Source organism: Mirounga angustirostris, unplaced genomic scaffold (genome assembly GCF_029215605.1).
Source record: "Mirounga angustirostris isolate CCGP_5_RB_7025 unplaced genomic scaffold, mMirAng1.0.hap1 SCAF_5, whole genome shotgun sequence".
NCBI classification, from domain to species: Eukaryota; Metazoa; Chordata; class Mammalia; order Carnivora; family Phocidae; genus Mirounga; species Mirounga angustirostris.
In genome coordinates this window covers 57,304,280-57,320,550 of record NW_026991713.1, presented here as the reverse complement: position 1 = coordinate 57,320,550, position 16,271 = coordinate 57,304,280, and the positions used below count along the sequence as shown (strand labels likewise).

At 57.8% G+C, this 16,271-nt stretch overlaps 1 protein-coding gene across 2 annotated transcripts in view; it reads left to right on the top strand.

Moving 5' to 3' along the window:
• LRP1 (LDL receptor related protein 1) overlaps positions 1 to 16,271 on the top strand; it is a 79,910-nt gene that overhangs the window by 36,136 nt on the left and 27,503 nt on the right. Inside the window, exons 17-36 of one of the 2 annotated variants that reach the window (XM_064591056.1) lie at positions 39 to 164; positions 864 to 980; positions 1,426 to 1,506; positions 2,153 to 2,203; positions 3,114 to 3,281; positions 6,215 to 6,397; positions 6,827 to 7,027; positions 8,273 to 8,518; positions 8,730 to 8,927; positions 10,237 to 10,441; positions 10,619 to 10,783; positions 11,425 to 11,669; positions 11,892 to 12,023; positions 12,325 to 12,552; positions 12,796 to 12,970; positions 13,055 to 13,149; positions 13,346 to 13,495; positions 13,610 to 13,750; positions 14,094 to 14,228; positions 16,081 to 16,212. In XM_064591056.1, the coding sequence (XP_064447126.1) occupies positions 39 to 164; positions 864 to 980; positions 1,426 to 1,506; positions 2,153 to 2,203; positions 3,114 to 3,281; positions 6,215 to 6,397; positions 6,827 to 7,027; positions 8,273 to 8,518; positions 8,730 to 8,927; positions 10,237 to 10,441; positions 10,619 to 10,783; positions 11,425 to 11,669; positions 11,892 to 12,023; positions 12,325 to 12,552; positions 12,796 to 12,970; positions 13,055 to 13,149; positions 13,346 to 13,495; positions 13,610 to 13,750; positions 14,094 to 14,228; positions 16,081 to 16,212 (3,174 nt within the window). The remainder of the gene's footprint in view (positions 1 to 38; positions 165 to 863; positions 981 to 1,425; positions 1,507 to 2,152; positions 2,204 to 3,113; positions 3,282 to 6,214; positions 6,398 to 6,826; positions 7,028 to 8,272; positions 8,519 to 8,729; positions 8,928 to 10,236; positions 10,442 to 10,618; positions 10,784 to 11,424; positions 11,670 to 11,891; positions 12,024 to 12,324; positions 12,553 to 12,795; positions 12,971 to 13,054; positions 13,150 to 13,345; positions 13,496 to 13,609; positions 13,751 to 14,093; positions 14,229 to 16,080; positions 16,213 to 16,271) is intronic. The other variant, XM_064591057.1, reaches the window with a different exon arrangement.

Sequence of the window (16,271 nt, the reverse complement as noted above, 5' to 3'; positions counted from 1 at the left end):
CCGCCCTCTCACTGACCCCCAACCTGTTCGCTCCCCAGATCAGCACACCTGCCCCTCGGACCGCTTCAAGTGTGAGAACAACCGGTGCATCCCCAACCGCTGGCTCTGTGATGGGGACAACGACTGTGGGAACAGTGAAGACGAGTCCAACGCCACTTGCTCAGGTGTGGGTTCGGGGTAGACCGCACAGGGTGCCCCGCAGGCAGGGAGGGGGAGGTGGGGGCGGGGGGGCAGCCAGGCTTGGGAAGACAGAGCGGCCTTGGGAAAGAAAGGAGCGCGGGGTATTAGGGCCGAGAGGACGGGGCTGCGAGCGGGAGAGGAGTGCTCTCCCTGTGCCCAGAAGAACGGGGTTGGCTCTGAGGGCTGAGGTTTCAGGGAACAGAACGTGGCTTCAGATTAGAGACAGGAGCAAGGAGGGTGGATCTTCTCCTTGGAGGACACCAGAGAAATGGGGTGAAGCAGATGGGGTGTCAGACCACATGGCTGTTGGTTGTTTTTTTTTTAAGAGCTTTATTTATTTATTTATTTATTTAAGAGAGAGAGCAAGTGTGAGCAGGTGGAGGGGCAGAGGGAGAGGGAGAGGGAAGGAGAGAATCCCAAGTGGACTCCATGCTGAGTGCAGAGCCCAACGTGGGGCTCGATCCCATGACCCTGAGATCACGACCTGAGCCAAAACCAAGAGTTGGACGCTTAACCGACTGAGCCATCCAGGCACCCCACACATAGATGGCTTTGAGCTTCTCTAAGAGAAATGGCTTTGAGACCCTTGGGAAGACTTCCTGATAGGCAGAGGATAGCAGGAAAGAACAGGAAGTTGAGAGGGGGACAGGGCTATGAACACTCGCGCCCATCCCTGTCCCCAGCTCGCACCTGCCCACCCAACCAGTTCTCCTGTGCCAGTGGCCGCTGCATCCCCATCTCCTGGACATGTGATCTGGATGATGACTGTGGCGACCGCTCCGATGAGTCTGCCTCGTGTGGTAAGGGGGCAGCAGGGAGGCGAGACTGGCACAGGGGAGGGGGAGCCCAGGAGAACGTGCACTGGGGCAGGGGTGCTGGAGGGCCCCTGAACCTTAGTCCCCAGGTAGCCATGAGCAAGTTACTTCCTCTCTGTGGCCTCTGTGAGTTTTGCCTGCAAAATGGGGGATAATAAGAGCCCTGATGTGGGGATTCAGTGAGATCCTGCATGAAAAGCACTCAGCACAAGGTGAATGGTTGGTAGCTAGAAGCTTGAGAAAGGATTGCTCGGAAGGATGGGGAAGAATGAGCAGAGCTCCAGGCTGAGCCCCCGCCACTTAGCTTTCCCACCCCTGACTGGCCGGGCTATGGCTGCTGGTTCCACGAGGGACCCTGCACCCACCTGCCTGGGGCTCTGATGCTGTATAATCTTGAGGGCCCTACTCAGCTGTTCTTTCTCTCTGACAGCCTATCCCACCTGCTTCCCCCTGACTCAGTTTACCTGCAACAATGGCAGATGCATCAACATCAACTGGCGATGTGACAATGGTAAGAGCTTGTCCCCCTTAACCTGCCCCGATTCCTAGGAAAGCTAGAAGCTACAGCCAGGTCCTGGGTGAGAGGTAAAGGGGTTTTAGAATCAAGCTGGGGCCTCCTTCCAATTCACTGAAGCCCCACTCGGTCGGCTGGGAGCAATGAGGACAAGCCAGAAATGCCATGGGGAAACCAGTATGGACCGAGGGGAGACCCTCCTGGTCACCCATCAGCACCAGTCCTCCCCAGACGGAGCCTGAGCGGCCCATTCTCTGGCAGAGGCTTGGGGGCCGGGGAGAAATGAGTGAGAAAGGCTAGAGGGAAAGAGCAAGGGGAGCCCAGTGCCCAACTCTCTTCCCCCGGCAAACCCCAGCTCCTGGGGTCCTTGGTGCACCCTCCAGGCTCCGGCTTCAGGCTCGGGAGCCCACCTGGCGGTCAGCCACGGACCACGGGATTTCAGCCCCGAGCCGTGGGGGCCAGTGGATCGTCATGTGTGTGCCGTCTGGTGGCTCTGGTCGTGTCTGTGTGTTGTGACGTGTTGTACCAGTGGCTCCAGCCCTGGCTAACATGTGAGAGGATGTACTGGGTCAACGCCAAGTGGCCCCTCATCTTTGCTGTGTCTCGTGTGCCAATGGTTGCCCTGGCGGTTTCTGTGTTTCAGAGAAGGATTGTGGGGACGGCTCTGACGAAAAGACCTGTCCTGAGCCTGCCGGTCAGTGCATAGAAGCACATGCACCATCACCCCAGAGCCTGAGCCGGCCTCGGGCCGCCTCTCAGGACCCCCAGGCAGCTCCCCCCTCCAGAGAGCTCCTAGGATGTGAAGGGAAAGAGAAGGGGGAGAGGAGGTGACAGAGAAAGACAGTGGAAGGGCAAGAAGCAGACAGGGCAGAGGAGAGGAGATGACAGAGGTGGGAACAAGAAGACCAAGACACAGAGGGAGGAGAGACAAGCAAATCCAGGTGGAAAAGAGGCAGGGACACACCCCAAGGGAGGAAGCCATGCCCCAGTTTTCTCAAGCGTCCTGAAAATGTGGAGGGAAGTCCCGTAACCCCCACCCACAAGGCCCCGAAAGCAGGACATTCATTCAGTCACCCTCAGATGCCTTCCAGAAGTGGCCCCTGACCCTTCCCAGCTTCAGACCATACCCCCCGTGAGCCGGGTGCCCAGAGCCTGGGGTCCAGCAGTGCCCACGCTCAGGGGGGGCCTGATGAGGCCCTTCCCTCCCCAGCAGGACACCTCACCTACACTCCACCCACCTCACTCCCTCCCAAACCAGAGAAGTCTCTGCCTTTCCCCCAAAGCAAGCTGACCCCTGTTCCCACACCCTGCTGAAAGGAGAAAGGGAAAGGAACGTGTCCAGTCCCCGACCCGCCGCCTTCCGAGACTCAGGGAAGGGCCGTCGTGGCCCCCCCCCACCTCTCCCCACCCCTCCTGCGTGGGCCATGGTGCATGCTGCAGTCTATGCAGTTTCTGTGTCTTTTCTGTTTGTTATTTTCTCAGTGGGGGGGTGGGGTGGGCTGAGGTGGGAATGGGGAGGTGGGCGTGGGGGCCCCAAGCTGAGGTCACAGAGAAGGCCGCTTGCTGACCTGCTCCTCGCTTCTGCCATTCTTGCCTCCCCCCAGACAATGACTGTGGGGACAACAGTGATGAGGCCGGTTGCAGTCACTCCTGCTCCAGCACTCAATTCAAGTGTAACAGCGGGCGCTGCATCCCCGAGCACTGGACCTGTGACGGGGACAACGACTGCGGGGACTACAGTGACGAGACCCACGCCAACTGCACCAACCAGGGTGGGTGTGCGGGGGCAGCAGGCGCGGCGAGACCGTCCTTGCCGGTCACTCAGCCGTCCCTCCGTCCCTCCGTGCCTCCCCCCGTCGTGTGCCACTGCCATCTGGGAACTGAGATAACCCAGACATGGCTCTTATCCTCAGGAGTTGCCTGTTGTGAGGGAGGGAGAGAGATTGTCAACAAACCGTCGTCACACGCTGTTAAGATTACGGGCTTTGCAGTTGGGTGGCCTTGGGTTTGCGCTCCAGCTCTGCAACTTACTATCTGGGTGGCCTTGAGCAAGTTACTTCATCTCTGTGGGCCTCTGTGAGTGTCATCTGCAAAGTGGGGATAATAATAGCGCCCACATCACAGCGCTGATGTGGGGGTTCAGTGAGATCATGCACAAAAAGCGTTCAGTGTACAGCCTGTGCTCGAGAGCTGGGAGCTTGAAAAAGGATGCTCGGGGTGGGGGGGGCGGGTGAGGATGAACGAGCACAGTGGGGACCAAAGGAGAGAGGCATTGGCTCTGTGAGGGTCCTCAGGGCCCAAGCCTCCAGGGCCCAGCCAGGGGGCAGTGGGGACCGAGTTTACTGGAAGGCACAGACCCTCTCAAGGAAGGTTTGTTTCTTGGCTCTGGCTGATTGTTTCCATGGAAGACTGCAGACCCAGGGTTGCCCAGGCTTTAAGAGAAGTCAGAAAAGCAGGTTTTTATGTGAAACCTACCCACTCCTAAACACTGGTGTATTAGGTTCCTATGCCTGCCACAACAAAGTACACAAACTGAGTGGCTTAAACAGCAGATATTTATCATCTCAGTTCTAGAAGCTCGAAACCCAAGTCCAAAATGTTGGCAGGGTTGGTTCCTTCTGAGGGCTGTGAGGGAGAATCTACCGAGGGCTCCCTCCTAGCTTGTGATGTTTGCAGGCAATCTTCGGGATTCCTTGGTTTGTATATGCTTCACCCCAGTCTCTGCCTCCATCTTCCCATGGTGTTCTCCCTGTGTGTGTGCCTGTCTCTGTGTCTGGATTTCCTCTTTCCACCCCAATGACCTCATCTTAACTCGATCATTTGCAAAGACCTATTTCCAAAGAAGACCACATTCACAGGTACTATGAGTTAGGACATCAGCATATTTTTAGGGAACACAAATCAACCCAGAACAACTAGCAATGGACTTTAAAAGTTTTAAAAATACTGCAGGCCAAAATCTTTCCGCAGGCCTTATCTGGCCCCTGGACCTCCAACTTACAACCTGTGCCTTGTAGAGTGAAGGTGCATCCTTTGAGAGTAGTATGATTGCACGAGCTCCCGCCAGGGGCCCAGGACTGAGAGGGAGGGTGGGGATGGTCACCTGAGGCCCAGGAAACAGTCGCTAAGTCTCAAGGGCCATCTCAGAAGTGCTGTGTGAGTGGGACAGGTAATAGTGCTTTGAGATTCTGAGAAGGGGGCCCCGAGGCCTGTGGTATGGCAGGAAAAACACTCTGCCCCTCACCTACAAGCTGGGTGAACTTGGACAAGCCATTTCTTCTGAGCCTTGGCTTCCTCCTCCATGAAATGAGAGGGAATGTAAGGGACCTGGCCCGTGGGAGCAGGCATGTCGTAACTGGTAGCGACCGTTAACGGTGGTGGTGAGCTAAAGTGGTCTGGGGCCATTTAGGAAGAGGTGGGGTCTGAACAGGGCCCTAATGACGGATTGGACTGTGGCCAAAGGGACAGGAGGGAGGGTCCTCAGATGGGAGGTGGGTAGGGGTGGAGAACCCAGCAGCAAGATGTAGAGGGTGAAACCGAGCACTTTCGCCTCTGCCTTTTGGGGCCCGTCAGGCTGGAGGAGCCGGCCGGGAATGAGGCTGTGCCCAACGGGGGCAGATGACATCAGTGGGTGAAAGTCAGGCATTGGAGCCTCTGAAAGACTTTGAAGCTGGAAGGTGCTTTCAGAGGACAATCCTAGAAGGGGATTCAATTAGAAAGAGGTTCAGGGGCCTCCGAGGAAGGAAGCTCAGCTTGGAGGCCACTGCCGAGATGCAGGCATTGACCGATTGGCGGTGGGGGGCGAGGGGGTGGGGTGGGGAGCAGACAGCAGAGTGAGAGGGAGGTGGGGGCCTCCGGGTGCCGCTCCTGCTGCTTCCCGGCCTCCTGAGTCAGATCTCGGTGCAGCAGCCCGAGTGAGCCTGCAGCACATGAGTCACATCACTCCCCAGCCCTGCCCTCCAGCCTGCCGGGCTCCCACCGCCTCGATGACCTGTGTTTCTGCCACTCATTTCCTCCTTCACTCTACTCCAGCCGTGCAGCCTCAAATACACTTTGGGCATTTTATGAATATGCCCCGCATGGTCCTGTCTCTGAGACTTTGCACCTGCTGTTCCCTCTGCCTGAGCTGCACCTCCCGGGATTCTCATGGCTCACGTCAGTCAGGCCTCTGTTCAGACATCTGCTCGGAGGCCTTCCTTGGCCATCTTACCCAGTGGCATCCCCACCCCTCTCTCGCCTTGACCCAGCTTCGTCTCCATGGCTTTGATCACTCCCTGCTAGAACTTGAGCTCCGTGAGCGTGAAGACTTTGTCTTGCTCACACTGGCACCTGGAACAGTGCCCGGCACACCAGAGGTGCTCAATAAGTGTTTGCGGAGTTCCTGGGTCAAACAGAGGCTAGGCGAAGGGTTGGGGGGGTTGTGCTTTGAGCTCTGGCCTAGCAAATTGCTTAGCCAGTAGATCACCGGTGTGTAAAATAGAGAGATTATTGACTAGCCAGCCGCTTGCTGGGGTCCTGGGAGGTGTGACCTTCCTGACTCCAAGTTAGCTTCTGAGAAGGGTCAGTAGGGTTCAGAGAACTCTCCATCCCTGCCTCAGCTCATAGCTCTGGACTGGGCAGAACAGGAGGGGGGTTGGGAAGGTAAACATGGGAATGGCTGACCTGGAGGCCCTCCGCCCCCATGCCCTCCCTCTGTCCCCTGCAGCCACGAGGCCTCCTGGCGGCTGCCACAATGATGAGTTCCAGTGCCGGCTGGATAGTCTGTGCATTCCCCTACGGTGGCGCTGTGATGGAGACACTGACTGCATGGACTCCAGTGATGAAAAGAGCTGTGAGGGAGTGACCCACGTCTGTGACCCCAACGTCAAGTTTGGCTGCAAGGACTCTGGTAAAAAGAAGGATGGGTGGGAGCCTGGACTGGGGCAATATGGACAGGAGGAGACCATACTGAGAGCAGGGGAGTGGCAAGGGAGACAGTGCTATGCTAGGAGGGGTGGGGGGAGGAACACTGTGAAGCAAAGGGCACAAACAGAATTTTGTGCATGATGCCTGGGGGAAGTGGTGAAGGGGTCAGGGTCTGCACTAAGAGCCCTGGGAACCAAAACTGTCACCGCCAGATTTGAGCTTCAGCACCCTCTGCAGATTCTTGCTTTTTCTGTTGCCTATATGAATCTGACAGAGAAGGCCTCGAGGTTCCTAGTGGACCCCAAGGCATTACAATCACGGCCCTATTAGAGAAGCCCACTGGGTCTGGGAAGAAAGGCATGGAGAACCCTCTTGTCCCGGCCTGGCCCCTCATACCATACCCGTCCCTCAGCTCGATGCATCAGCAAAGCATGGGTTTGTGATGGCGACAGTGACTGTGAGGATAACTCGGATGAGGAGAACTGTGAGTCCCTGGCCTGCAGGCCGCCCTCGCACCCCTGCGCCAACAACACCTCAGTATGCCTGCCCCTCGACAAGCTGTGTGATGGCAACGACGACTGTGGAGATGGCTCGGATGAGGGCGAGCTCTGCGGTGAGGCCCAGGCCTCGGAGAGGCCCTGGGGCAGGAGTAGGGAGGGTGGCTGGGTGAGGCGTCTGGGCCAGGGCCAGCGCCGGTGGAGCAGGACAGGCTCTTTGGGGAGAGGTCTCAGAGCGGGGAGAGGTCTCAGCCGGCTGCTGGACAGGACACCCCCAGAGCAGTTAGCAACAACCCCTGTTGAGTTCAGACTCACCTGGGCAAGAGGCTGTGCCGAGCACGCCACACTATGGTCCTGTCTCTGAGACTTTGCACCTGCTGTTCCCTCAGCCTGAGCTGCACCTCCCGGGATTCTCATGGCTCACGTCAGTCAGGCCTCTGTTAATCGTTTAAAAGCATATTAATCCCTCAGACGGCCCTGTGAGGCCGATGGAATTATCATCTCCATCTTCCAGATGAGAAAACTGAGGCAGAGGGGTTAAATAACTGGACTAAGGTCACAGGGGTATGAAAGTGTTGTGGAGAGAGTACAGTGCAACCCCTTCCCGTGGCCCCTTGCCCACACACAGCTGGCGGAACAGCGCGGAGCTGCCTTTAAAAATGAAGGCACCAGGGTTGCGGGTTGATATGGTCAGGGCAGGCTTCCCAGAGGAGGCAGGGATTTAACTGGGTTCCCAAGGATGGACGGTTAGATCTTGTACAGCGGGGGTGGGGGGGTTGGCGAGGAGGCTGTGCGTTCAAGGAGCAGAACAAATAGGGGTCAGGGAGGGCTGCGTGGTGTGACGTGGGGATGAGGAACGGAGCAGACCGCCTGTCTCCCCTGCAGAGGCAGAGCGTCTGTCGCTCGGGGAGAGGAGTGGGAGAGGAAGCAGGCTGGGGCTGGCCTGGAGAACGGCTGACAGCTCTCAGGGTGTGTCAGAGAACCCGGCAGGACATTCCCTACCACACCCCACCCCAATCACACCCAAATCAGGGGATATCAAGGAAAGGGCAGCCCTCCGAGAGAGGCGAAAAGCTGCCCCCCTCCATCTGCCACGGGCTCAAGGAGGGTCAGGGAAACGGAGACCAGATGCTGCCGTGATGTGGGGGTGCTCCTCCTGGTCCCAGTGGGGGGTGTCAGGCTCTGAGGGAGCCTGGGAAGTGGTGGGACAGACGCTTGGCCAGAAATGCAAAAGAAGGATGCCACAGGCAGGGAGCCGGGGCTCTGTCTGGGCCGCCCAGGACTTGGGGCCCAGTCAGGCCGTGGTCCTGCCTCATCCCGGCTCCTGACCCTGGTCCTGTCCCCTGCCGGCCACCCTGCAGACCAGTGCTCTCTGAATAACGGAGGCTGCAGCCACAACTGCTCGGTGGCACCTGGTGAAGGCATTGTGTGCTCGTGCCCGCTGGGCATGGAGCTGGGGCCCGACAACCACACCTGCCAGATCCAGAGCTACTGTGCCAAGCACCTCAAGTGCAGCCAGAAGTGCGACCAGAACAAGTTCAGTGTGAAGTGCTCCTGCTACGAGGGCTGGGTGCTGGAGCCGGACGGCGAGAGCTGCCGCAGCCTAGGTGACATACGGGTGAAAGGTGGCGGGGAAGGCTGGGCAGGCTGAGGCAGGCCCCTGAGCTGCCGTTGGCTGGGTTTGGGCTGCCAGATGCCAAAGGCTGCGGTTTCCACCCATGACCAGGCCCCGGGCCAGCAGAGACCCCGCCTGCTCCTAGACAGGGTGGCTCTGAGGCAGCAAGCCCCAAGCTGACCCCTATCTCCCACCCCTCCCAGACCCCTTCAAGCCATTCATCATCTTCTCCAACCGCCATGAGATCCGGCGCATCGACCTTCACAAAGGGGACTACAGCGTTCTGGTGCCTGGCCTGCGCAACACCATCGCCCTGGACTTCCACCTCAGCCAGAGCGCCCTCTACTGGACAGATGTGGTGGAGGACAAGATCTACCGCGGGAAGCTGCTGGACAACGGAGGTGACCGCCCCCCTCCTGCGGGCCTAGGACTGATGCGGGTGGCGCGCAGAGAAGGGGCACTTGGGTACTCAGAGCTGCAGACCCAGATCCAGGCTGCCCGGAAGCCGAGGCCCTTAGCTCCCCCATCCCCCACATTCTCGTTAATTGGGTTAGATTTTGCTGTGGGTCTCAGTTCCTGACGCTCCGTAATTATTGTCAGCAGAGCTGCCAGCCTGATAATTAACAAAATGATCAGCCTTTCTTTGGAATGGCCTGGAGCTCCCCAAATCCTAGAACGGCAGGCTTAAAAGCAAAAAGCCATTTAGGGATGGGGTACCTGAATCCTGCCTTCTGTCCAAAGGCAGCCTGACCCATCACAGACATCTGTCATTATAACACACATATTGAGCACCTGCCATACACACGGAGCCCTGGTGAGACAGCAGTGATCAAAACAGGCCAAAACGTCTGCCCTCATGGAGCTTACACACCAGGGGAAACATCAGATATAAACAAAACAAATGGGTACAACATGGAATACAGCAGAAGGGGATAGTGCTATGGATATAAAGAAAGGAGGTGGGATGGGGGTAGGGAGAATGGGCATTGACATTTTAAATTGGGTGGTCAAGGAAGGCCCCCTGAGAAGGCAACATCTGAGCAAAGACTTGAAAGAAGCACATTTTACTAGAGGAGTTTGTATTGTTTCTAATAGAGAAAACTTGGAACCATCCCAAATGTTCATCAACAAGGGGATGGCTAAGTAGATTGTGATAATGTTCACACTATGCAACAGTTTTAAAAATAATTATATGTATATATATTTAATATATATATATAAATATATAAATATATGTATAAATATATATATAAATATATAAATATTTAAAATATATAAAATATATAAAAATATATAAATATATGTATAAATATATTAAAAATATATATATTTCCATGGATAAATCTTCAAGACAGTTTATGAAGTGACTTCTAGAAAGTTCTGTCCTCCTCAGATTGACTCTATGTCTATCCCCCAAAGCCTCCACCCTCTGCTCTGACCTCTTTCCATCGGTTAGCCCTTCACAGAGCTGCAAGCAGAGGAAAGCTGTGACCTCCCGTTCTTCAGGGTTCTAGAAACTAGGCCTCTCCTCTCCTATCTGACCTCCTGGTGGGGCAGGGGGCCTGGGTGAGGAGAGTAGGAGGGGGGGGTCTCTGAACCCCAGGTGAAGCCAGGGTGCATCAGAGATACTGGCAGTGTCAGGGTGGAGGGTGAGTCATCCAGGCTGCCTGGTCTACTGTGATTTCACACCCATGACCTTCTCTTTACCAGCCCTGACTAGCTTCGAGGTGGTGATTCAGTACGGCCTGGCCACCCCCGAGGGTCTGGCTGTAGACTGGATTGCAGGTAACATCTACTGGGTGGAGAGTAACCTGGACCAGATTGAGGTGGCCAAGCTAGATGGGACCCTTCGGACCACCCTCCTGGCTGGTGACATTGAGCACCCAAGGGCAATCGCGCTGGATCCACGGGATGGGTGAGGACCCTGCCCAGCCCTATTCTGGCCCCATGGTCCCCTCTGAAACCTCATTCAGCCAGGTCAGGGACACCTGTCTCTTCAAATGCTATTCACCCCCCTCTGCCCTTTACCACTATAATAGCCCCGCTCCAGGCCCTCGACCTTGGCCCCCCTGACCCCCTCCCCATTCCCCAGGATCCTGTTTTGGACAGACTGGGATGCCAGCCTGCCCCGCATCGAGGCCGCCTCCATGAGTGGGGCTGGGCGCCGCACCATCCACCGGGAGACAGGCTCAGGGGGCTGGCCCAACGGGCTCACCGTGGACTACCTGGAGAAGCGTATCCTCTGGATCGATGCCAGGTCAGCGCCCCCCACCATGTCCCCAGAGTCCTCCATGCCACCCGCTTCCCCTCCAGGGATAGGGTGGGGTCAGGAGTCTCAGGACTTGGTAGTAAAAAGGCCTGGGCAGCTGGAGTCAGAACTGGGGCAGCCAAGGGCTGGGCCCGGTGGGAGGACTGAGGTGAGGGGCGAGTGAGGCTGGGCGGGGGGAAGAGGTGTGGGAAGAAGAGGGTGGAAGCAGGGCTGTCACCCTGCATGAGGTGGGGGAGGGGCTGGCCCAGGCATGGGCAAGGCTGAAATTCAACCTCTTGTCCTCACTCACAAATCTGTGCACTCTGCTCAGGGGCTTTATCTGCCCAGGGGAAGGGGAAACTTCTTCTAACTGGTCTGCTCAGAGCGGGTGCCTTTTCCCAACCTCCTCAAAGCCCCGTAGGTGCCAACTGTGGCCCTGTGGAGGAGTGAGCCAGGGGATTCAGGGCGTGGGAATTGGGATCTGAGAGCTGGGATCCTAGACGGTGAACCACTCTGGGTCTCACTCCACATTGTTGGCCTGGGAGGAAGGCCTGCTCCAGTGTGCTCGGGGGTTGTTGGGGGGGGGGGCGGGCCAGGGCCAGGGCTTGGCCCCAGCCAGCATCCTCACTCTGCCCCGACCACGCTCTCAGGTCAGACGCCATTTACTCAGCCCGTTACGACGGCTCCGGCCACATGGAGGTGCTTCGGGGACACGAGTTCTTATCGCACCCGTTTGCAGTGACGCTGTATGGGGGGGAGGTGTACTGGACGGACTGGCGGACAAACACGCTGGCCAAGGCCAACAAGTGGACCGGCCACAATGTCACCGTGGTACAGAGGACCAATACCCAGCCCTTTGATCTGCAGGTGTACCACCCCTCCCGGCAGCCCATGGGTAAGGGGCCAGAGAGGGGCCGGCAGCCTCTGCAGAAGCCCTTGGGAAAAGAGGGGGCCGTGAGAGCATGAGGGGCTGTGCTGAGATGGTGGGGATGGGCCAGCCGCGGGCGATGCTGCAACGGGGAGGGGGAGAGCGGGTGAGGAGGGGGTGGCCCAGGTGAGAAAGGTAGGGGCCAGCAAGTCACAGGACGCCCTCACTTCTCCTCTCCCCCAACCCCAGCTCCCAATCCTTGTGAGGCCAATGGGGGCCGGGGCCCCTGCTCCCACCTGTGTCTCATCAACTACAACCGGACCGTCTCCTGCGCCTGCCCCCACCTCATGAAGCTCCACAGGGACAACACCACCTGCTATGGTAGGAGGCCCCTCCCTCAAGAGCCACTGGTGAACTGAAGCCGACAGGGAAGGGGTCGGGTACCAGGCTCACGGCTGTAAGCGAAGGTAGACGGTCCCAGTCTGGGGAGCAGGGGGCTGCTGGGAGAGGCTCCAGAGACAGCCACTGTAAGAAGATGCAGGAACTCAGGCAGGGAGGTGAGGCCCAAGCCAACGGCCAGGTGCAAATGGAAGGAACCAGAAGAAGGAGGGGCGCTCATTTGGGTGGGTGGGAAGCATGAAGGTAGGGGGCTGCCCTCAGTGACCTGCTCCATGCCCCACAGAGTTTAAGAAGTTCCTGCTGTACGCACGTCAGATGGAGATCCGGGGGGTGGACCTCGATGCCCCCTACTACAACTACATCATCTCCTTCACGGTGCCTGATATCGACAATGTCACAGTGCTGGACTATGATGCCCGCGAGCAGCGCGTCTACTGGTCCGATGTGAGGACACAGGCCATCAAACGGGCCTTCATCAACGGCACGGGCGTGGAGACTGTCGTCTCTGCAGGTTCTGCCCTCGCCCTGGACCCTCGCAGTGGGTGTGGGCGCCCCCCCGACCCGGGCCTTCCTCCCATCCCTGGTCCCCTTGGTCCTGATACTCCTTTTCCAAATCTTCCTCCTTCCCAGTGCTCCAACCCTGGGTTCCCGATCCCCATTGCCCCCCCAAACCAGGCCAATCCCCCACTTCCTCCAGCCTCCTGACCTATGCCCCGCAAACACCCAACCTCCAACTCCCTGCTGTGCCCCCCAGACTTGCCAAATGCCCATGGGCTGGCTGTGGACTGGGTGTCCCGAAACCTGTTCTGGACAAGCTACGACACTAACAAGAAGCAGATCAATGTGGCCCGGCTGGACGGCTCCTTCAAGAATGCGGTGGTGCAGGGCCTAGAGCAGCCCCACGGCCTGGTGGTCCACCCGCTGCGTGGGTCAGTCCAGGGCCCAGGGTTGGGAAGCGTGGGGTGTGGGGCAGGAGCAGAGGGGTCTGACTTCACCTTCCTGCATCTTCCCAGGAAGCTCTACTGGACTGACGGGGACAACATCAGCATGGCCAACATGGACGGCAGCAACCGTACCCTGCTCTTCAGTGGCCAGAAGGGCCCTGTGGGTACGAACTTGCCTTGCCTGCGCTACAGCTCTTCCCTAATTCCTCAGTCAGGAGATCCTCGGGGTCCCTTGATTGCCCCTCTGTCTCCCGAACTCCTAGCTTAGTGCGTGTCCTCACCATCCTCCCCAAGACCACACATCCTTCAGCCCCCAGCCCAGGGGCCAGGCTCCCTGGCAGTGACACCCACCTCTTTCAGGCCTGGCTATCGACTTCCCTGAAAGCAAACTCTATTGGATCAGCTCTGGCAACCACACCATCAGCCGCTGCAACCTGGATGGAAGTGGGCTGGAGGTCATCGACGCCATGCGGAGCCAGCTGGGCAAGGCCACTGCCCTGGCCATCATGGGTGAGGGCTGCTGGGTGGGGGCAGGGACGGGGGCGGAGAGGACGGGCTGGGCTGGGCTGGGCTGGGCTGGGGGTGGGGCCCTCCCCGGGGTCTCATCCCCTCCTGCCTACCCAGGGGACAAGCTGTGGTGGGCAGATCAGGTGTCAGAGAAGATGGGCACGTGCAACAAGGCTGACGGCTCGGAGTCCGTGGTCCTGCGGAACAGCACCACGCTGGTGATGCACATGAAGGTCTACGACGAGAGCATCCAGTTGGGTGAGACTGGGGCCGGGGCCACAGGCAGGGGCTGGGATACAGAGAGGAATCCCTGGGCAAGGAGGTGAATGGGAATGAGCACGGGTTAGACTCCACTCAGCACCCAAAGGGGCTCCTCTTTCTCATTCTCACAAAGGTAACCATATATGCTGACAGCCACCCTGGTCACAGGAGCCAGGGGCCTCTGCCGGGACAAAAGACCTGGGTGGGGGTTGGGTGGTGACCCCCACAAGATCCAGGGTGAAGGCAGTGACCGTCCTGTCCCCAGGCAGCGCAAGCCTGACACAGGTCCCGAGGAGGGCCACCTCAATCCTTTCTTTCTCTGTGCCTCCCACCTCCCCAGACCACGAGGGCACCAACCCCTGCAGTGTCAACAACGGTGACTGCTCCCAGCTGTGCCTGCCTACATCTGAGTCGACCCGCTCCTGCATGTGCACCGCCGGCTACAGCCTCCGGAGCGGCCAGCAAGCGTGCGAGGGTCAGTGCCCGGCACCGCCCGGGCCCCCAGCCCTGCCCCTCCTACCCTCCCGCCCCACCTGCGGCCTCTCACCCTGGGGACAGGGCTGGATTTATCACATATTATTAAGTGCCTCCTGGGTTAGGCGCTTAGTAAGCCCCCACCGTGTCGGGTGCTGCCGGGGAAGCCAGAGGGCAGAAGTCCCTGTCCCTGTGCCGCAGTCTTAACCAGAGAGGGGGGCTAACCCGGAGGGGAAACTGGACTGTGAGGCAGCTCTCCAGTGCCTGCAGGAGGGTTTTGGAGACAGAGATGTCGGCAGGCAGCGCCAGGGCCGGCTTCATGGAAGAGGTGTGCTGTGAGCTGGGTTCTGTAGGACAAGTAGGATTTGAGTGCGTGGATCAAAGGAGAGAGGACAAGTGAGGCGCGGGGTCCAGAGCAAGAGGAGGATGTGTGCAGCGTGCCCCCACCCCCGCGGCACCAAGCCCAAGGGGTGGGCAGAGTGGGGGTGGGGAATCCTAGGTGATGGGCTGTGGGTTAGGGCGGGCCTCCTGTGGGTTCTCAGCAAGGAGTGCCTGGAAAGAGGTGTTTGGGGCAGATTAACCTGGCGGCAGAGAGGCCGGCTGGGTGGGGGAGGGAGAAACCGAGGCAGTTAGACCAGTTAGGAGGCTATTAGCGTGAGCCCAGTGTGAGGAGATGGGGCTTAGCAGCTGGGTTGAAGAGAAGGGGTGAGACTCAGACATTTCACAAGAACTTGCTGATTGATTTATGAATTTGCCCCAGGACAGCACTTCCCAAAGTGCGCTCTGGGAACCTCCCTCTTTGATGTGGGTAGATGTTACAGAAAGAAGCACTGGGTTGAACAAAGTTTAAGTGTTTTTTGCTGCAGAACTTCTCAGAGTCTTGAATATGCAGATCTGCACTGAGATATTTTCTCAAAAGAAAACTCTAATGTTTGGGGTTGCTCCAAACTCCCTTGACTTTTTTTCACGGAGGCTGAGAAACCAGAGCCTACTGGGGGATTCATCTGGGGCACACTGTATCAAGGGATAAAGGCAGTGGAGGATTCTGGCTCATGTTGATAGTGGCGCCTCGTAAGAAATGGGAAGAGAGGGGCACCTGGGTGGCTCAGTCGGTTAAGCGTCTGCCTTCGGCTCAGGTCATAGTCCTGGGGTCCTGGGATCGAGTCCCGAATCAGGCTCCCTGTTCATCAGGGAGTCTGCTTCTCCCTCTCCCTCTGCCCCTCCCCCTGACTCATGCTCTCTCTCGCTCTCTGTCTCTCTCTCTCTCTCTCAAATGAGTAAATAATTTTTTAAAATCTTAAAAAAAAGAAGAAGAAGAAATGGGAAAACAGAATGAGACTGGCTCAGGAGTGAGGAATCAGGGATGTTGAGTTTTAGGTGTTTGAGAGAGGGTATGGATGGCACAGGCCCAGCTGGGGAGGACGAAGAGCAACCCAAGACGGAAGTCTTCACTGAGGAGTCATCTAGTTCCATTGTCTTGTCTGAACCTCCCCAGGTTCTCCCTAACAGCTTTTGAGGGTGCAGTTGCATTGAGTGAAGCAGGACTAAAGGGCCCCCTTCGGGAGAGAGAAATCCAGGTCTCTTCTGCCCTCTAGTGGGGGCTAGCAGTCTTGCAGGTTCTTCCCGAGAGCCGCTCTCCTTTCCCACCCCCCACACTCTATCAAGCCAGGTGACCTCCCAGCGCAAGCTGCAGGCCTCAGGCTAAGGTGTGTGTATCTGTGTGTGGAGCGGGGAGCAGTGATGGCTGGGAGAAGATACCAAAAAGAAGCAGAGAACAACAGGTTTGAGAGTGACAGACCCCAAGCTTAAACGGGTGTCAGTGAGGCCCATGCCTGAGTGTCCTTGTGTTTCAGGTGTGGGTTCCTTTCTCCTGTACTCTGTGCATGAGGGAATCCGGGGAATCCCCTTGGATCCCAATGACAAGTCAGATGCCCTGGTCCCAGTGTCAGGGACGTCCCTGGCTGTCGGCATTGATTTCCATGCTGGTGAGTGATTTGGTGGCAGGAGGGAGTGGAACATTACCTTGGGGGTGGTGTGGGAGCCC